The sequence below is a fragment of the Salmo salar genome, chromosome ssa17, assembly GCF_905237065.1.
Source record: "Salmo salar chromosome ssa17, Ssal_v3.1, whole genome shotgun sequence".
Lineage (NCBI taxonomy): Eukaryota > Metazoa > Chordata > Actinopteri > Salmoniformes > Salmonidae > Salmo > Salmo salar.
This window is the reverse complement of record NC_059458.1, coordinates 29,705,372-29,726,736: the sequence shown is the minus strand read 5'-3', so window position 1 is coordinate 29,726,736 and position 21,365 is coordinate 29,705,372. Positions and strand designations below refer to the sequence as shown.

General features: G+C 50.2%; 1 protein-coding gene across 1 annotated transcript in view; it reads right to left on the bottom strand.

The window, feature by feature from the left end:
- Positions 1 to 21,365, bottom strand: part of LOC106593457 (potassium voltage-gated channel subfamily H member 3) — a 126,221-nt gene that overhangs the window by 10,366 nt on the left and 94,490 nt on the right. The window contains exons 9-11 of the mRNA XM_045699350.1: positions 9,138 to 9,337; positions 7,924 to 8,173; positions 6,666 to 6,880 (exon numbers count right to left, since the gene is read on the bottom strand). Coding sequence (XP_045555306.1) covers positions 6,666 to 6,880; positions 7,924 to 8,173; positions 9,138 to 9,337 — 665 coding nt within the window. The remainder of the gene's footprint in view (positions 1 to 6,665; positions 6,881 to 7,923; positions 8,174 to 9,137; positions 9,338 to 21,365) is intronic.

Genomic DNA, 21,365 nt, shown 5'->3' with positions numbered 1-21,365 from the left:
TTTGAATTTTGACATTTATTTGGATTCAAATTTGCCGCTCTTGAAATGCACCTGCTGTTGATGGAGTGCACCACGGGTGGGACGCTTGCGTCCCACCTAGCCCATAGAGGTTAAACTTTGCTTAAATTGCTCTTTAAGCTTGGCTAACACCACTTTTCATAAAACATTAATCTTAATTTCAATGTATGATTATCTTTTATCTTTACTCAAAACGTGTTCACTTGCTTATGGAGTTAAGTTTCCCTTTAAATCTCGTAACACGTAACAACCACAAACACCAGCACATTCGATTTATCCCCAAAACATGTAGGCTAAGCACAGTATGTACGATTCATAGAGCTGAGTCCTTAGTTGCAATTTCAAAGTAGAACCACTTCTCATACCAACTTAACTTGAATGTTGTGGTAGAGTGCTTTTGGCCTGAAAAGTTGCGCTTTCAACACAGTCCAATCACCGTTGCTTGCTGTCGCTAAGCCGACAATGTCATGGGCTTTGCTTATCTGATCTGCTGGATCTTCGTTGCGTCGTTACCCGCGGCGATCTTGTTGTCTCTCCTACCCGTGTTGAGCAGGCGAGTTCTCACTGTAGCTCTCTTCACGACAACAGACACAGGTTGGTTCTTTGAAACGGGCGTTTATTGCATTGCACGTATTTTTCTCCGATGCATCCACGTCACGCCGTGAGAACTATATGTTTGAATGAACACAGTAACGTTGATAAATTATAGTACTGAAACAAAGAAATACAAATGGCGCTCGGCGCAACAATACAAATGGCGCTTGGCGCGACAATACAAATGGAACTTGGCGCGACTATAAACAAAGTTCTATAGGTTGAACAAAATACCTCGTTGGCTGCTTGTCCTGAAAAGAGGTTCTTGAATTCTTAAAGTCCCTTGAAAGTCCCTTTACTGTCTTTCTTAGCCTCTGCCACCAACAATTATGACTCAGACTAAGATCTGCTTAAGTTAGATTGCACACAGTCAATGAACAAATTCCGTAGCAGTAACACAACAGAGAACGTTAGTTCCGGGATGGAACATAAAAACACAATTAATGGCCTAACGTTAATTTACCTGTTACATCACATTTAAATTCTTATCTATACATCAATAAATCATGTATTTATTTACTACATCAAATAAACCTTGAATTATGTATTAATCATGCATAGTGAACACAGCATCTATGTAACAACACTTACAGTCTCTCCTCCTCTTCTCTCTATACCAGCCCAACGTCCCCATAGTAGAGACCTATATTTAGATCAGAGGGTCTCTCCTCCTCCTCTCTCTATACCAGCCCAACGTCCCCATAGTAGAGACCTATATTTAGATCAGAGGGTCTCTCCTCCTCTTCTCTCTATACCAGCCCAACGTCCCCATAGTAGAGACCTATATTTAGATCAGAGGGTCTCTCCTCCTCTTCTCTCTATACCAGCCCAACGTCCCCATAGTAGAGACCTATATTTAGATCAGAGGGTCTCTCCTCCTCTTCTCTCTATACCAGCCCAACGTCCCCATAGTAGAGACCTATATTTAGATCAGAGGGTCTCTCCTCCTCTTCTCTCTATACCAGCCCAACGTCCCCATAGTAGAGACCTATATTTAGATCAGAGGGTCTCTCCTCCTCTTCTCTCTATACCAGCCCAACGTCCCCATAGTAGAGACCTATATTTAGATCAGAGGGTCTCTCAACCTCTTCTCTCTATACCAGCCCAACGTCCCCATAGTAGAGACCTATATTTAGATCAGAGTGTCTCTCCTCCTCTTCTCTCTATACCAGCCCAACGTCCCCATAGTAGAGACCTATATTTAGATCAGAGGGTCTCTCCTCCTCTTCTCTCTATACCAGCCCAACGTCCCCATAGTAGAGACCTATATTTAGATCAGAGGGTCTCTCCTCCTCTTCTCTCTATACCAGCCTAACGTCCCCATAGTAGAGACCTATGTTTAGACCAGAGGGTCTCTCCTCTCCTCCTCTTCTCTCTATACCAGCCCAACGTCCCCATAGTAGAGACCTATATTTAGATCAGAGGGTCTCTCCTCCTCTTCTCTCTATACCAGCCCAACGTCCCCATAGTAGAGACCTATATTTAGATCAGAGGGTCTCTCCTCCTCTTCTCTCTATACCAGCCCAACGTCCCCATAGTAGAGACCTATATTTAGATCAGAGGGTCTCTCCTCCTCTTCTCTCTATACCAGCCCAACGTCCCCATAGTAGAGACCTATATTTAGATCAGAGGGTCTCTCCTCCTCTTCTCTCTAAACCAGCCCAACGTCCCCATAGTAGAGATCTATATTTAGATCAGAGGGTCTCTCCTCCTCTTCTCTCTATACCAGCCCAATGTCCCCATAGTAGAGACCTATATTTAGATCAGAGGGTCTCTCCTCCTCTTCTCTCTATACCAGCCCAATGTCCCCATAGTAGAGACCTATATTTAGATCAGAGGGTCTCTCCTCCTCTTCTCTCGATACCAGCCCAACGTCCCCATAGTAGAGACCTATATTTAGATCAGAGGGTCTCTCCTCCTCTTCTCTCTATACCAGCCCAACGTCCCCATAGTAGAGACCTATATTTAGATCAGAGGGTCTCTCCTCCTCTTCTCTCTATACCAGCCCAACGTCCCCATAGTAGAGACCTATATTTAGATCAGAGGGTCTCTCCTCCTCTTCTCTCTATACCAGCCCAACGTCCCCATAGTAGAGACCTATATTTAGATCAGAGGGTCTCTCCTCCTCTTCTCTCTATACCAGCCCAACGTCCCCATAGTAGAGACCTATATTTAGATCAGAGGGTCTCTCCTCCTCTTCTCTCTATACCAGCCCAACGTCCCCATAGTAGAGACCTATATTTAGATCAGAGGGTCTCTCCTCCTCTTCTCTCTATACCAGCCCAACGTCCCCATAGTAGAGACCTATATTTAGATCAGAGGGTCTCTCCTCCTCTTCTCTCTATACCAGCCCAACGTCCCCATAGTAGAGACCTATATTTAGATCAGAGGGTCTCTCCTCCTCTTCTCTCTATACCAGCCCAACGTCCCCATAGTAGAGACCTATATTTAGACCAGAGGGTCTCTCCTCTCCTCCTCTTCTCTCTATACCAGCCCAACGTCCCCATAGTAGAGACCTATATTTAGATCAGAGGGTCTCTCCTCCTCCTCTCTCTATACCAGCCCAACGTCCCCATAGTAGAGACCTATATTTAGATCAGAGGGTCTCTCCTCCTCTTCTCTCTATACCAGCCCAACGTCCCCATAGTAGAGACCTATATTTAGATCAGAGGGTCTCTCCTCCTCTTCTCTCTATACCGGCCCAACGCCCCCGGTAGAGACCTATATTTAGATCAGAGGGTCTCTCCTCCTCTTCTCTCTATACCAGCCCAACGTCCCCATAGTAGAGACCTATATTTAGATCAGAGGGTCTCTCCTCTCCTCCTCTTCTCTCTATACCAGCCCAACGTCCCCATAGTAGAGACCTATATTTAGATCAGAGGGTCTCTCCTCTCCTCCTCTTCTCTCTATACCAGCCCAACGTCCCCATAGTAGAGACCTATATTTAGATCAGAGGGTCTCTCCTCCTCTTCTCTCTATACCAGCCCAACGTCCCCATAGTAGAGACCTATATTTAGATCAGAGGGTCTCTCCTCCTCTTCTCTCTATACCGCCCAACGCCCCGGTAGAGACCTATATTTAGATCAGAGGGTCTCTCCTCCTCTTCTCTCTATACCAGCCCAACGTCCCCATAGTAGAGACCTATATTTAGATCAGAGGGTCTCTCCTCTCCTCCTCTTCTCTCTATACCAGCCCAACGTCCCCATAGTAGAGACCTATATTTAGATCAGAGGGTCTCTCCTCTCCTCCTCTTCTCTCTATACCAGCCCAACGTCCCCATAGTAGAGACCTATATTTAGATCAGAGGGTCTCTCCTCCTCTTCTCTCTATACCAGCCCAACGTCCCCATAGTAGAGACCTATATTTAGATCAGAGGGTCTCTCCTCCTCTTCTCTCTATACCAGCCCAACGTTCCCATAGTAGAGACCTATATTTAGATCAGAGGGTCTCTCCTTCTCTTCTCTCTATACCAGCCCAACGTCCCCATAGTAGAGACCTATATTTAGATCAGAGGGTCTCTCCTCTCCTCCTCTTCTCTCTATACCAGCCCAACGTCCCCATAGTAGAGACCTATATTTAGATCAGAGGGTCTCTCCTCCTCTTCTCTCTATACCAGCCCAACGTCCCCATAGTAGAGACCTATATTTAGATCAGAGGGTCTCTCCTCCTCTTCTCTCTATACCAGCCCAACGTCCCCATAGTAGAGACCTATATTTAGATCAGAGGGTCTCTCCTCCTCTTCTCTCTATACCAGCCCAACGTCCCCATAGTAGAGACCTATATTTAGATCAGAGGGTCTCTCCTCCTCTTCTCTCGATACCAGCCCAACGTCCCCATAGTAGAGACCTATATTTAGATCAGAGGGTCTCTCCTCCTCTTCTCTCTATACCAGCCCAACGTCCCCATAGTAGAGACCTATATTTAGATCAGAGTGTCTCTCCTCCTCTTCTCTCTATACCAGCCCAACGTCCTCATAGTAGAGACCTATATTTAGATCAGAGGGTCTCTCCTCTCCTCCTCTTCTCTCTATACCAGCCCAACGTCCCCATAGTAGAGACCTATATTTAGATCAGAGGGTCTCTCCTCCTCTTCTCTCTATACCAGCCCAACGTCCCCATAGTAGAGACCTATATTTAGATCAGAGGGTCTCTCCTCTCCTCCTCTTCTCTCTATACCAGCCCAACGTCCCCATAGTAGAGACCTATATTTAGATCAGAGGGTCTCTCCTCCTCTTCTCTCTATACCAGTCCAACGTCCCCATAGTAGAGACCTATATTTAGATCAGAGGGTCTCTCCTCCTCTTCTCTCTATACCAGCCCAACGTCCCCATAGTAGAGACCTATATTTAGATCAGAGTGTCTCTCCTTCTCTTCTCTCTATACCAGCCCAACGTCCCCATAGTAGAGACCTATATTTAGATCAGAGTGTCTCTCCTTCTCTTCTCTCTATACCAGCCCAACGTCCCCATAGTAGAGACCTATATTTAGATCAGTGGGATGCCTGGGGAGAACAGCACTGAGGAGGGAATGTTCTGTTCTGACTGTTCTCTGACTCAGAGTGTGTGTGTGTGTGTGTGTGTGTGTGTGTGTGTGTGTGTGTGTGTGTGTGTGTGTGTGTGTGTGTGTGTGTGTGTGTGTGTGTGTGTGTGTGTGCATGTGCCACCATTAATGTGCAGCATGCCACAGAAAGGGAAAGCGCACTCTCAGACTGCAACACAAAAAAGAACACAGTGTATGTGTGACCCTCAGGAGATCTTGTGTGTGTGTTTGCATGTGTGTGTGCGTATGTGTATCTTCGAATGTGTGTGTGCGCCTTTGCGTGTGTGTGTGTGTGTGTGTGTGTGTGTGTGTGTGTGTGTGTGTGTGTGTGTGTGTGTGTGTGTGTGTGTGTGTGTGTGTGTGTGTGACCCTCAGGATATCATGTGTGTGTGAGATATCCTTACAGATCCAGAGAATTCCAGCTGGGCTGCAGCCCTGAAGTCATCAGGAGATCTCCCCTCCACACCCTTCACTACTGATCTACTGCAGCCCTGAAGTCATCAGGAGATCTCCCCTCCACACCCTTCACTACTGATCTACTGCAGCCCTGAAGTCATCAGGAGATCTCTCCTCTACACCCTTCACTACTGATCTACCGCAGCCCTGAAGTCATCAGGAGATCTCTCCTCTACACCCTTCACTACTGATCTACTGCAGCCCTGAAGTCATCAGGAGATCTCTCCTCTACACCCTTCACTACTGATCTACCGCAGCCCTGAAGTCATCAGGAGATCTCCCCTCCACACCCTTCACTACTGATCTACTGCAGCCCTGAAGTCATCAGGAGATCTCTCCTCTACACCCTTCACTACTGATCTACCGCAGCCCTGAAGTCATCAGGAGATCTCTCCTCTACACCCTTCACTACTGATCTACCGCAGCCCTGAAGTCATCAGGAGATCTCCCCTCCACACCCTTCACTACTGATCTACTGCAGCCCTGAAGTCATCAGGAGATCTCCCCTCCACACCCTTCACTACTGATCTACTGCAGCCCTGAAGTCATCAGGAGATCTCTCCTCTACACCCTTCACTACTGATCTACCGCAGCCCTGAAGTCATCAGGAGATCTCCCCTCCACACCCTTCACTACTGATCTACTGCAGCCCTGAAGTCATCAGGAGATCTCTCCTCTACACCCTTCACTACTGATCTACTGCAGCCCTGAAGTCATCAGGAGATCTCTCCTCTACACCCTTCACTACTGATCTACTGCAGCCCTGAAGTCATCAGGAGATCTCCCCTCTACACCCTTCACTACTGATCTACTTCTAAACATCTATACCTACCCATCTGCTTGTTTTGGATCTATATTAATCAGGCGGCTTTGTGCTGTAGGCAGAGGGGGCACAGGCAGGGACAACCACCCCCTCCCTCGCATGCTATTTTTAGCTGCCGCGACACACTCTGAGAAACTGCTGCTATTTCTAATCCACAGTCAGAGAGAGAGAGATAGAACACCACAGTGCCAGTATGTCCCAGTGAATGCGTTCTGTTCTGTGTGTCTAGTACTCACCTCAGCCGTATGCCCCTCTCTCAGATTGTAAGTCAGATCATGCTGTATCTCAGTGATGAACTTCTGGGCGTACTCTGGGTAGAGCCAGAGCACCTCCCTGAGCCCCTTCAGACTGATGTACTGCAGGTCACAGTAGGTCAGGGCCTTCACATTGGCATTGGTCTTGATCACCTGCTCCTTGGTCAGGAAGTCAGAGCCGATCAGGTCCCCACGACCTGGGGATACATAGGAAACACACACAGGGAGTCAGAGCCAATCAGGTCTCCACGACCTGGGGATACATAGGAAACACACACAGGGAGTCAGAGCCGATCAGGTCCCGACGACCTGGGGATACATAGGAAACACACACAGGGAGTCAGAGCCAATCAGGTCTCCACGACCTGGGGATACATAGGAAACACACACAGGGAGTCAGAGCCAATCAGGTCTCCACGACCTGGGGATACATAGGAAACACACACAGGGAGTCAGAGCCAATCAGGTCTCCACGACCTGGGGATACATAGGAAACACACACAGGGAGTCAGAGCCAATCAGGTCTCCACGACCTGGGGATACATAGGAAACACACACAGGGAGTCAGAGCCAATCAGGTCTCCACGACCTGGGGATACATAGGAAACACACACAGGGAGTCAGAGCCAATCAGGTCTCCATGACCTGGGGATACATAGGAAACACACACAGGGAGTCAGAGCCAATCAGGTCTCTATGACCTGGGGATACATAGGAAACACACACAGGGAGTCAGAGCCAATCAGGTCTCCGCGACCTGGGGATACATAGGAAACACACACAGGGAGTCAGAGCCAATCAGGTCACCATGAAGTGATGCAACACACAGACATAAAGACACCCACCCCACACAGATACATGCTAATTTTAGCTCCTTATGTAACGTGTGTACTTGTCTCAACCAATCGTGTGCTGTGTACTGGCCTCCTCAAGGTTAACATGTTCCTGTACTGAACCCTCCATATTAATAACCAACACATCATCTATAATACAGGCCTCCTTCATAATGAATCACAGAGAGACATGTTCCTGTGAAGACAGTGAAGTCTACACACACACACACACACACACACACACACACACACACACACAATGATAGCTAAATGGTAAAGACTGGCAGTGAAGGCTGCACAGATGTTTTAGAAGGTTTATAGTTCTACCACCACCTCCAACACCATGACAAATGAGACACACACACAGACGCCCCCCCCCCACCCCACACACACTGCCAGTCCCCTACCCAGTATAGCCAGCACAGTGTTGTCCTTCAGCACCTCCATGGACCCAGAGCAGACAAAGTAGATGGCCTGCAGGGCGTCTCCCTGGCGGATGAGATACTCTCCCGGGGCGCAGAACGATGTCTTGATGATGAGGGACAGGGAACGCAGACACCCCCTACTGGCCGACTCAAACAGAGACAGCTGCAGGAGCTCCTTGTTCAGGTGCATGGCGATGTCCGCCCTCAACTCATCTGGGAAGTCTTTCAACAGCTACGGTAGGAGAGAGGAGAGGAGAGGGGAGGAGAGAGGAGAGAGGAGAGGAGAGGGGAGGAGAGAGACAGGAGAGGAGAGAGAGGAGAGGAGAGGAGAGGAGAGGAGAGGAGAGGAGAGGAGAGGAGAGGAGAGGAGAGGGAGAGGAGAGAGGAGAGGAGAGGAGAGGAGAGGAGAGGAGAGGAGAGGGAGAGGAGAGGGAGAGGAGAGGAGAGAGGAGAGGAGAGGAGAGGAGAGGAGAGGAGAGAGGAGAGGGGAGAGGAGAGAGAGAGAGAGGAGAGGAGAGGAGAGAGAGAGAGGAGAGGAGAGGAGAGGAGAGGAGAGGAGAGGAGAGGAGAGGAGAGGAGAGGAGAGAGACAGGGGAGGAGAGGAGAGGAGAGGAGAGGAGAGGAGAGGAGAGGAGAGGAGAGGAGAGGAGAGGAGAGGAGAGGAGAGAGACGAGAGGAGAGGAGAGAGACGGGAGGAGAGAGACGGGAGGAGAGGAGAGAAAATTAGAGAGAAGAGGGGAGGAGAGAGGAGGAGAAGAGAGGAGAGAGGAGAGGAAAGAGGGGAGGAGAGGAGACAGTTAGAGAAAAGAGGGGAGGAGAGAGAGAGGAGAGGAGCGAGACAGGAGAGAAGAGTGAGAGCGGAGGAGAGGAGAGATGAAGGAGAGAGGGGAGGAGAGGACAGGAGAGAAAAGGAGAGGAGAATAAAGAACACATTCCACATCTGTCTACTATTCTATCCATCAAAGTTTAACAAATGTAAACTTATTTTTAATTTTTTTATGTATTAACCTCATAGAATAACCATTGGCTAAATTCACTTTAAGTAAGTCAGTTAGCCTTGTGCGATCCAGAACGGCCCATAGGAAATCTATTTTGGATACAAACTCTGTATGGCAGTAACCTAAAATGACAGAGACAGATTGTAACCTTTGACCTGTTCACAGCATGAGGTCAGATCATAAAACCTGGTAGCTCACCTCACTGACGTCGATGCCGTTGTTGACGGACCAGGTGGTCTGGAAGCACTCCATCATGCGTTGCTCCAGGGCCTTGGGCAGCCCGTGGACCCGGATAAAGTCCTTCAGGTCCTTGGTACGGGTGTGGTAGAGGGAGCGCCGAGAGTACATCCTCTGGATGATGGCTGTCACGTTACCGAACACCACAGCATGCATCAGGGCTGGGGGGAGAGGTGGAAGGGTGGAGAAGGAGAGGTGGAGGGGTGGAGAGGGATGGGTGGAGGGGTGGAGAGATAGAGAGGGAGAGATGGAGGGGTGGAGGGGTAGAGGTGGAGGGGTGGAGAGGGAGAGTTGGAGGGGTGGAGAGGTGGAGAGGGAGTGGTGGAGAGGTGGAAGGGGAGAGGTGGAGAGTTGGAGGAGATGAGAGGGAGAGGGGAAGGGGGGGAGGGGTTGAGAGGGAGAGGTAGAAGAGTGGTTGATTGTCTTCACTGGTTCAGCACAGTGCTAATTTGATGGAATTGTTGTTGATCAATTATTGGACAATTGATATGTGTACAGTTAGTGGATTCATGCATACAGCCATTCACCCATCCATCCCTTCTTCCCACCCTCCCTCCCTCCCTCCCTCCCTCCCTCCCTCCCTCCCTCCCTCCCTCCCTCCCTCCCTCCCACCTTCCATCTGTCTCACCCACCCTCCATCCCACTCTCCCTCCCTCCTTCCCACCCTCCCTCCCTCCATCCATCCATCCCTCCTTCCCACCCTCCCACCTTCCATCTGTCTCACCCACCCTCCATCCCACTCTCCCTCCCTCCCTCCCTCCTTCCCACCCTCCCTCCCACCCACCCTCCCTCCCTCCCTCCCTCCCTCCCCATCCTACCCTCCCTCCCACCTCCCTCCCTCCCTCCCTCCCTCCCTCCCTCCCTCCCTCCCTCCCTCCCTCCCTCCTCCATCCCTCCCTCCCTCCCTCCCTCCCTCCCATTCCATCTGCTCCCTCCCTCCCTCCCTCCCTCCCTCCCTCCCTCCCTCCACCATCCACCCCATCCCCCTCCCTCCATCCATCCATCCATCCCATCCCTCCCTCCCTCCCCATCCTCCCTCCCTCCCTCCAGCCCTCCCCCCCTCCCATCCATCCATCCATCCATCCATCCCTCCTTCCCACCCTCCCTCCCACCTTCCATCTGTCTCACCCACCCTCCTTCCCCCCCTCCCTCCCTCCCTCCCTCCCTCCCTCCCTCCCTCCCTCCCTCCCTCCACCCTCCCAGCCATCCACCCCATCCCTCCCTCCATCCCTCCCTCCACCCAGCCAGCCAGCCTCCCCATCCACCCCATCCCATCCCTCCATCCATCCCTCCCTCCCTCCCTCCATCCATCCATCCATCCAGCTATCCATTCTTGTTTTCTACAGTAATCTCTAAGGATGTGGTCTGAGTTGGCAACCCTTTCCAGGGCTCAGACTGGCACAATCTTGGCTTCAAAGTGCTTCCTAACTGGCATCCTGCTCTGGCCAGCCGCATCCGTTGCCATAGCGACATGTCACGTTGTGTCCCTGACACTAGACTGTTTTGGGAGGCAATCCTCAGTTAATCAGAGAGCAAGCCGAGCATGAGAGAGGCTTCTAACTCTCAACATATTTATTTTGCTGTCAGACCTCTTCCTATCTGTCGTCTGTGTGTGGACCACTGGCCTCCTACTAGCTACAGACCTGAAGTCAAGATCACATCAACATCACCTCAACATCATCTCACCATCACCTCAACATCACATCAACACCACCTCAACATCACCTCAACACCACCTCGACATCACCTCGACACCACCTCGACATCACCTCGACATCACCTCGACCTCATCTCGACATCACCTCGACACCACCTCGACATCACCTCGACATCACCTCGACCTCACCTCGACATCACCTCGACATCACCTCGACATCACCTCGACATCACCTCGACCTCACCTCGACCTCACCTCGACATCACCTCGACACCACCTCGACATCACCTCGACATCACCTCGACATCACCTCGACATCACCTCGACATCACCTCGACACCACATCGACATCACCTCGACATCACATCGACATCACATCGACATCACATCGACATCACCTCGACATCACTTCGACATCACCTCGACATCACCTCGACATCACCTCACCATCACCTCACCATCATCTCACCATCACCTCAACATCACATCAACATCACCACAACATCACCTCAAAATCACATCAACATCACCTCAACATCACCTCAACATCACCTCAACATCACCTCAACACCACCTCAACACCACCTCAACACCACCTCAACATCACCTCAACATCACCTCAACATCACATCAACATCACCTCAACATCACGTCAACATCAGATGTGTGTTGATAGATGATTGAGTTTGGTTGAACCAAACCTGCTAAACATTCTTGCTGATGATTGTGTGATTGAAATCTGGGTTAGAATTAGATCGTAAGGTTAAGGTTTATAGAACGTCTCACTCATCTCTGTGACCATCCCTGTCTTGGATGGGCAATCTGAAAACACAGTATTTATGGGATGGGGTTGCCATGGCGCCAGGGCTGGGGGCCATGTTTTAGGGTTCATACTTGTGTTCGACCCAGTGTGCTGATAGTGTGGACAGAACCACAAGGCAGTAAGGCAGAGATGTGATAACTTTCATTGTGGGGGGGACAGTCACTATAATGCCTCATGCTAGCCACCGAAACAATGAGTCAGTGTGTCTCACCTCCTAACAGTGAGTCAGTGTGTCTCACCTCCTAACAGTGAGTCAGTGTGTCTCACCTCCTAACAGTGAGTCAGTGTGTCTCACCTCCTAACAGTGAGTCAGTGTGTCTGACCTCCTAACAGTGAGTCAGTGTGTCTGACCTCCTAACAGTGAGTCAGTGTGTCTCACCTCCTAACAGTGAGTCAGTGTGTCTCACCTCCTAACAGGGAGTCAGTGTGTCTCACCTCCTAACAGTGAGTCAGTGTGTCTGACCTCCTAACAGTGAGTCAGTGTGTCTCACCTCCTAACAGTGAGTCAGTGTGTCTCACCTCCTAACAGTGAGTCAGTGTGTCTCACCTCCTAACAGTGAGTCAGTGTGTCTGACCTCCTAAGAGTGAGTCAGTGTGTCTCACCTCCTGACAGTGAGTCAGTGTGTCTCACCTCCTAACAGTGAGTCAGTGTGTCTCACCTCCTAACAGTGAGTCAGTGTGTCTCACCTCCTAACAGTGTGTCAGTGTGTCTCACCTCCTAACAGTGAGTCAGTGTGTCTGACCCCCTAACAGTGAGTCAGTGTGTCTCACCTCCTAACAGTGAGTCAGTGTGTCTGACCCCCTAACAGTGAGTCAGTGTGTCTGACCCCCTAACAGTGAGTCAGTGTGTCTGACCTCCTAACAGTGAGTCAGTGTGTCTCACCTCCTAACAGTGAGTCAGTGTGTCTCACCTCCTAACAGTGAGTCAGTGTGTCTCACCTCCTAACAGTGAGTCAGTGTGTCTCACCTCCTAACAGTGAGTCAGTGTGTCTCACCTCCTAACAATGAGTCAGTGTGTCTCACCTCCTAACAGTGAGTCAGTGTGTCTGACCTCCTAACAGTGAGTCAGTGTGTCTGACCTCCTAACAGTGAGTCAGTGTGTCTCACCTCCTAACAGTGAGTCAGTGTGTCTCACCTCCTAACAGTGAGTCAGTGTGTCTCACCTCCTAACAGTGAGTCAGTGTGTCTCACCTCCTAACAGTGAGTCAGTGTGTCTGACCTAACAATGAGTCAGTGTGTTTGGCCTCCTAACAGTGAGTGAGTGTGTCTGACCTCCTAACAGTGAGTGAGTGTGTCTGACCTCCTAACAGTGAGTCAGTGTGTCTCACCACCTAACAGTGAGTCAGTGTGTCTCACCTCCTAACAGTGAGTCAGTGTGTCTCACCTCCTAACAGTGAGTCAGTGTGTCTCACCTCCTAACAGTGAGTCAATGTGTCTCACCTCCTAACAGTGAGTCAGTGTGTCTGACCTCCTAACAGTGAGTCAGTGTGTCTGACCTCCTAACAGTGAGTCAGTGTGTCTCACCTCCTAACAGTGAGTCAGTGTGTCTCACCTCCTAACAGTGAGTCAGTGTGTCTCACCTCCTAACAGTGAGTCAGTGTGTCTGACCTCCTAACAGTGAGTCAGTGTGTCTCACCTCCTAACAGAGAGTCAATGTGTCTCACCTCCTAACAGTGAGTCAGTGTGTCTCACCTCCTAACAGTGAGTCAGTGTGTCTGACCTCCTAACAGTGAGTCAGTGTGTCTCACCTCCTGACAGTGAGTCAGTGTGTCTCACCTCCTAACAGTGAGTCAGTGTGTCTCACCTCCTAACAGTGAGTCAGTGGGTCTGACCTCCTAACAGTGAGTGAGTGTGTCTGACCTCCTAACAGTGAGTCAGTGTGTCTGACCTAACAGTGAGTCAGTGTGTCTCACCTCCTAACAGTGAGTCAGTGTGTCTCACCTCCTAACAGTGAGTCAGTGTGTCTCACCTCCTAACAGTGAGTCAGTGTGTCTCACCTCCTAACAGTGAGTCAGTGTGTCTCACCTCCTAACAGTGAGTCAGTGTGTCTCACCTCCTAACAGTGAGTCAGTGTGTCTGACGCCCTAACAGTGAGTCAGTGTGTCTGACCTAACAGTGAGTCAGTGGGTTTGGCCTCCTAACAGTGAGTGAGTGTGTCTGACCTCCTAACAGTGAGTGAGTGTGTCTGACCTCCTAACAGTGAGTCAGTGTGTCTCACCCCCTAACAGTGAGTCAGTGTGTCTCACCTCCTAACAGTGAGTCAGTGTGTCTCACCTCCTAACAGTGAGTCAGTGTGTCTCACCTCCTAACAGAGAGTCAATGTGTCTCACCTCCTAACAGTGAGTCAGTGTGTCTGACCTCCTAACAGTGAGTCAGTGTGTCTGACCTCCTAACAGTGAGTCAGTGTGTCTCACGTCCTAACAGTGAGTCAGTGTGTCTCACCTCCTAACAGGGAGCAAGTGTGTCTCACCTCCTAACAGTGAGTCAGTGTGTCTGACCTCCTAACAGTGAGTCAGTGTGTCTCACCTCCTAACAGTGAGTCAGTGTGTCTCACCTCCTAACAGTGAGTCAGTGTGTCTCACCTCCTAACAGTGAGTCAGTGTGTCTGACCTCCTAAGAGTGAGTCAGTGTGTCTCACCTCCTGACAGTGAGTCAGTGTGTCTCACCTCCTAACAGTGAGTCAGTGTGTCTCACCTCCTAACAGTGAGTCAGTGGGTCTGACCTCCTAACAGTGAGTGAGTGTGTCTGACCTCCTAACAGTGAGTCAGTGTGTCTGACCTAACAGTGAGTCAGTGTGTCTCACCTCCTAACAGTGAGTCAGTGTGTCTCACCTCCTAACAGTGAGTCAGTGTGTCTCACCTCCTAACAGTGAGTCAGTGTGTCTCACCTCCTAACAGTGAGTCAGTGTGTCTCACCTCCTAACAGTGAGTCAGTGTGTCTCACCTCCTAACAGTGAGTCAGTGTGTCTGACGCCCTAACAGTGAGTCAATGTGTCTGACCCCCTAACAGTGAGTCAGTGTGTCTCACCTCCTAACAGTGAGTCAGTGTGTCTCACCTCCTAACAGTGAGTCAGTGTGTCTGACCTCCTAACAGTGAGTGAGTGTGTCTCACCTCCTAACAATGAGTCAGTGTGTCTCACCTCCTAACAGTGAGTCAGTGTGTCTCACCTCCTAACAGTGAGTCAGTGTGTCTCACCTCCTAACAGTGAGTCAGTGTGTCTCACCTCCTAACAGTGAGTCAATGGGTCTGACCTCCTAACAGTGAGTCAGTGGGTCTGACCTCCTAACAGTGAGTGAGTGTGTCTGACCTCCTAACAGTGAGTCAGTGTGTCTGACCTAACAGTGAGTCAGTGTGTCTCACCTCCTAACAGTGAGTCAGTGTGTCTCACCTCCTAACAGTGAGTCAGCGTGTCTGACCTCCTAACAGTGAGTCAGTGTGTCTCACCTCCTAACAGTGAGTCAGTGTGTCTCACCTCCTAACAGTGAGTCAGTGTGTCTCACCTCCTAACAGTGAGTCAGTCTGTCTGACCTCCTAACAGTGAGTCAGTGTGTCTCACCTCCTAACAGTGAGTCAGTGTGTCTCACCTCCTAACAGTGAGTCAGTGTGTCTCACCTCCTAACAGAGAGTCAGTGTGTCTCACCTCCTAAGAGTGAGTCAGTGTGTCTCACCTCCTAACATTGAGTCAGTGTGTCTCACCTCCTAACAATGAGTCAGTGTGTCTCACCTCCTAACAGTGAGTCAGTGTGTCTCACCTCCTAACAGTGAGTCAGTGTGTCTGACCTCCTAACAGTGAGTCAGTGTGTCTGACCCCCTAACAGTGAGTCAGTGTGTCTCACCTCCTAACAAAGAGTCAGTGTCTCTCACCTCCTAACAGTGAGTCAGTGTGTCTCACCTCCTAACAGTGAGTCAGTGTGTCTCACCTCCTAACAGTGAGTCAGTGTGTCTCACCTCCTAACAGTGAGTCAGTGTGTCTCACCTCCTAACAGTGAGTCAGTGTGTCTCACCTCCTAACAGTGAGTCAGTGTGTCTGACCTCCTAACAGTGAGTGAGTGTGTCTGACCTCCTAACAGTGAGTCAGTGTGTCTGACCTAACAGTGAGTCAGTGTGTCTCACCTCCTAACAGTGAGTCAGTGTGTCTCACCTCCTAACAGTGAGTCAGTGTGTCTCACCTCCTAACAGTGAGTCAGTGTGTCTCACCTCCTAACAGTGAGTCAGTGTGTCTCACCTCCTAACAGTGAGTCAGTGTGTCTCACCTCCTAACAGTGAGTCAGTGTGTCTGACCTCCTAACAGTGAGTCAGTGTGTCTCGACCCCCTAACAGTGAGTCAGTGTGTCTCACCTCCTAACAGTGAGTCAGTGTGTCTCACCTCCTAACAGTGAGTCAGTGTGTCTGACCTCCTAACAGTGAGTGAGTGTGTCTCACCTCCTAACAGTGAGTCAGTGTGTCTCACCTCCTAACAGTGAGTCAGTGTGTCTCACCTCCTAACAGTGAGTCAGTGTGTCTCACCTCCTAACAGTGAGTCAGTGTGTCTCACCTCCTAACAGTGAGTCAATGGGTCTGACCTCCTAACAGTGAGTCAGTGGGTCTGACCTCCTAACAGTGAGTGAGTGTGTCTGACCTCCTAACAGTGAGTCAGTGTGTCTGACCTAACAGTGAGTCAGTGTGTCTCACCTCCTAACAGTGAGTCAGTGTGTCTCACCTCCTAACAGTGAGTCAGCATGTCTCACCTCCTAACAGTGAGTCAGTGTGTCTCACCTCCTAACAGTGAGTCAGTGTGTCTCACCTCCTAACAGTGAGTCAGTGTGTCTCACCTCCTAACAGTGAGTCAGTCTGTCTGACCTCCTAACAGTGAGTCAGTGTGTCTCACCTCCTAACAGTGAGTCAGTGTGTCTCACCTCCTAACAGTGAGTCAGTGTGTCTCACCTCCTAACAGAGAGTCAGTGTGTCTCACCTCCTAAGAGTGAGTCAGTGTGTCTCACCTCCTAACATTGAGTCAGTGTGTCTCACCTCCTAACAATGAGTCAGTGTGTCTCACCTCCTAACAGTGAGTCAGTGTGTCTCACCTCCTAACAGTGAGTCAGTGTGTCTGACCTCCTAACAGTGAGTCAGTGTGTCTGACCCCCTAACAGTGAGTCAGTGTGTCTCACCTCCTAACAAAGAGTCAGTGTGTCTCACCTCCTAACAGTGAGTCAGTGTGTCTCACCTCCTAACAGTGAGTCAGTGTGTCTCACCTCCTAACAGTGAGTCAGTGTGTCTCACCTCCTAACAGTGAGTCAGTGTGTCTGACCCCCTAACAGTGAGTCAGTGTGTCTGACCCCCTAACAGTGAGTCAGTGTGTCTCACCTCCTAACAGTGAGTCAGTGTGTCTCACCTCCTAACAGTGAGTCAGTGTGTCTCACCTCCTAACAGTGAGTCAGTGTGTCTCACCTCCTAACAGTGAGTCAGTGTGTCTCACCTCCTAACAGTGAGTCAGTGTGTCTCACCTCCTAACAGTGAGTCAGTGTGTCTCAACTCCTAAAAGTGAGTCAGTGTGTCTCACCTCCTAACAGTGAGTCAGTGTGTCTCACCTCCTAACAGTGAGTCAGTGTGTCTCACCTCCTAACAGTGAGTCAGTGTGTCTCACCTCCTAACAGTGAGTCAGTGTGTCTCACCTCCTAACAGTGAGTCAGTGTGTCTCACCTCCTAACAGTGAGTCAGTGTGTCTCACCTCCTGACAGTGAGTCAGTGTGTCTCACCTCCTAACAGTGAGTCAGTGTGTCTGACCTCCTAACAGTGAGTCAGTGTGTCTCACCTCCTAACAGTGAGTCAGTGTGTCTCACCTCCTAACAGTGAGTCAATGGGTCTGACCTCCTAACAGTGAGTCAGTGGGTCTGACCTCCTAACAGTGAGTGAGTGTGTCTGACCTCCTAACAGTGAGTCAGTGTGTCTCACCTCCTAACAGTGAGTCAGTGTGTCTCACCTCCTAACAGTGAGTCAGTGTGTCTCACCTCCTAACAGTGAGTCAGTGTGTCTCACCTCCTAACAGTGAGTCAGTGTGTCTCACCTCCTAACAGTGAGTCAGTGTGTCTCACCTCCTAACAGTGAGTCAGTGTGTCTCACCTCCTAACAGTGAGTCAGTGTGTCTCACCTCCTAACAGTGAGTCAGTGTGTCTCACCTCCTAACAGTGAGTCAGTGTGTCTCACCTCCTAACAGTGAGTCAGTGTGTCTCACCTCCTGACAGTGAGTCAGTGTGTCTCACCTCCTAACAGTGAGTCAGTGTGTCTCACCTCCTAACAGTGAGTCAGTGTGTCTCACCTCCTAACAGTGAGTCAGTGTGTCTCACCTCCTAACAGTGAGTCAGTGTGTCTGACCCCCCTAACAGTGAGTCAGTGTGTCTCACCTCCTAACAGTGAGTCAGTGTGTCTGACCCCCTAACAGTGAGTCAGTGTGTCTGACCTCCTAACAGTGAGTCAGTGTGTCTCACCTCCTAACAGTGAGTCAGTGTGTCTGACCTCCTAAGAGTGAGTCAGTGTGTCTCACCTCCTAAAAGTGAGTCAGTGTGTCTCACCTCCTAACAGTGAGTCAATGGGTCTGACCTCCTAACATTGAGTCAGTGGGTCTGACCTCCTAACAGTGTGTCAGTGTGTCTCACCTCCTAACAGTGAGTCAGTGTGTCTGACCTCCTAACAGTGAGTCAGTGTGTCTGACCCCCTAACAGTGAGTCAGTGTGTCTGACCTCCAAACAGTGAGTCAGTGTGTCTCACCTCCTAACAGTGAGTCAGTGTGTCTCACCTCCTAACAGTGAGTCAGTGTGTCTCACCTCCTAACAGTGAGTCAGTGTGTCTCACCTCCTAACAGTGAGTCAATGGGTCTGACCTCCTAACAGTGAGTCAGTGGGTCTGACCTCCTAACAGTGAGTGAGTGTGTCTGACCTCCTAACAGTGAGTCAGTGTGTCTGACCTCAACAGTGAGTCAGTGTGTCTCACCTCCTAACAGTGAGTCAGTGTGTCTCACCTCCTAACAGTGAGTCAGTGTGTCTCACCTCCTAACAGTGAGTCAGTGTGTCTCACCTCCTAACAGTGAGTCAGTGTGTCTCACCTCCTAACAGTGAGTCAGTGTGTCTGACGCCCTAACAGTGAGTCAATGTGTCTGACCCCCTAACAGTGAGTCAGTGTGTCTCACCTCCTAACAGTGAGTCAGTGTGTCTCACCTCCTAACAGTGAGTCAGTGTGTCTGACCTCCTAACAGTGAGTGAGTGTGTCTCACCTCCTAACAATGAGTCAGTGTGTCTCACCTCCTAACAGTGAGTCAGTGTGTCTCACCTCCTAACAGTGAGTCAGTGTGTCTCACCTCCTAACAGTGAGTCAGTGTGTCTCACCTCCTAACAGTGAGTCAATGGGTCTGACCTCCTAACAGTGAGTCAGTGGGTCTGACCTCCTAACAGTGAGTGAGTGTGTCTGACCTCCTAACAGTGAGTCAGTGTGTCTGACCTAACAGTGAGTCAGTGTGTCTCACCTCCTAACAGTGAGTCAGTGTGTCTCACCTCCTAACAGTGAGTCAGCGTGTCTCACCTCCTAACAGTGAGTCAGTGTGTCTCACCTCCTAACAGTGAGTCAGTGTGTCTCACCTCCTAACAGTGAGTCAGTGTGTCTCACCTCCTAACAGTGAGTCAGTCTGTCTGACCTCCTAACAGTGAGTCAGTGTGTCTCACCTCCTAACAGTGAGTCAGTGTGTCTCACCTCCTAACAGTGAGTCAGTGTGTCTCACCTCCTAACAGTGAGTCAGTGTGTCTCACCTCCTAACAGTGAGTCAGTGTGTCTCACCTCCTAACAGTGAGTCAGTGTGTCTCACCTCCTAACAGTGAGTCAGTGTGTCTCACCTCCTAACAGTGAGTCAGTGTGTCTCACCTCCTAACAGTGAGTCAGTGTGTCTCACCTCCTAACAGTGAGTCAGTGTGTCTCACCTCCTAACAGTGAGTCAGTGTGTCTCACCTCCTAACAGTGAGTCAGTGTGTCTGACCCCTAACAGTGAGTCAGTGTGTCTGACCCCCTAACAGTGAGTCAGTGTGTCTCACCTCCTAACAGTGAGTCAGTGTGTCTCACCTCCTAACAGTGAGTCAGTGTGTCTCACCTCCTAACAGTGAGTCAGTGTGTCTCACCTCCTAACAGTGAGTCAGTGTGTCTCACCTCCTAACAGTGAGTCAGTGTGTCTCAACTCCTAACAGTGAGTCAGTGTGTCTCACCTCCTAACAGTGAGTCAGTGTGTCTCACCTCCTAACAGTGAGTCAGTGTGTCTCACCTCCTAACAGTGAGTCAGTGTGTCTCACCTCCTAACAGTGAGTCAGTGTGTCTCACCTCCTAACAGTGAGTCAGTGTGTCTCACCTCCTAACAATGAGTCAGTGTGTCTCACCTCCTAACAGTGAGTCAGTGTGTCTCACCTCCTAACAGTGAGTCAGTGTGTCTGACCTCCTAACAGTGAGTCAGTGTGTCTCACCTCCTAACAGTGAGTCAGTGTGTCTCACCTCCTAACAGTGAGTCAGTGTGTCTCACCTCCTAACAGTGAGTCAGTGTGTCTCACCTCCTAACAGTGAGTCAGTGTGTCTCACCTCCTGACAGTGAGTCAGTGTGTCTCACCTCCTAACAGTGAGTCAGTGTGTCTCACCTCCTAACAGTGAGTCAGTGTGTCTCACCTCCTAACAGTGAGTCAGTGTGTCTCACCTCCTAACAGTGAGTCAGTGTGTCTGACCCCCTAACAGTGAGTCAGTGTGTCTCACCTCCTAACAGTGAGTCAGTGTGTCTGACCCCCTAACAGTGAGTCAGTGTGTCTGACCTCCTAACAGTGAGTCAGTGTGTCTCACCTCCTAACAGTGAGTCAGTGTGTCTGACCTCCTAAGAGTGAGTCAGTGTGTCTCACCTCCTAAAAGTGAGTCAGTGTGTCTCACCTCCTAACAGTGAGTCAATGGGTCTGACCTCCTAACATTGAGTCAGTGGGTCTGACCTCCTAACAGTGTGTGAGTGTGTCTCACCTCCTAACAGTGAGTCAGTGTGTCTGACCTCCTAACAGTGAGTCAGTGTGTCTGACCCCCTAACAGTGAGTCAGTGTGTCTGACCTCCAAACAGTGAGTCAGTGTGTCTCACCTCCTAACAGTGAGTCAGTGTGTCTCACCTCCTAACAGTGAGTCAGTGTGTCTCACCTCCTAACAGTGAGTCAGTGTGTCTCACCTCCTAACAGTGAGTCAATGGGTCTGACCTCCTAACAGTGAGTCAGTGGGTCTGACCTCCTAACAGTGAGTGAGTGTGTCTGACCTCCTAACAGTGAGTCAGTGTGTCTGACCTAACAGTGAGTCAGTGTGTCTCACCTCCTAACAGTGAGTCAGTGTGTCTCACCTCCTAACAGTGAGTCAGTGTGTCTCACCTCCTAACAGTGAGTCAGTGTGTCTCACCTCCTAACAGTGAGTCAGTGTGTCTCACCTCCTAACAGTGAGTCAGTGTGTCTGACCTCCTAACACTGAGTCAATGTGTCTGACCCCCTAACAGTGAGTCAGTGTGTCTCACCTCCTAACAGTGAGTCAGTGTGTCTCACCTCCTAACAGTGAGTCAGTGTGTCTCACCTCCTAACAGTGAGTCAGTGTGTCTCACCTCCTAACAGTGAGTCAGTGTGTCTCACCTCCTAACAGTGAGTCAATGTGTCTGACCTCCTAACAGTGAGTCAGTGTGTCTGACCTCCTA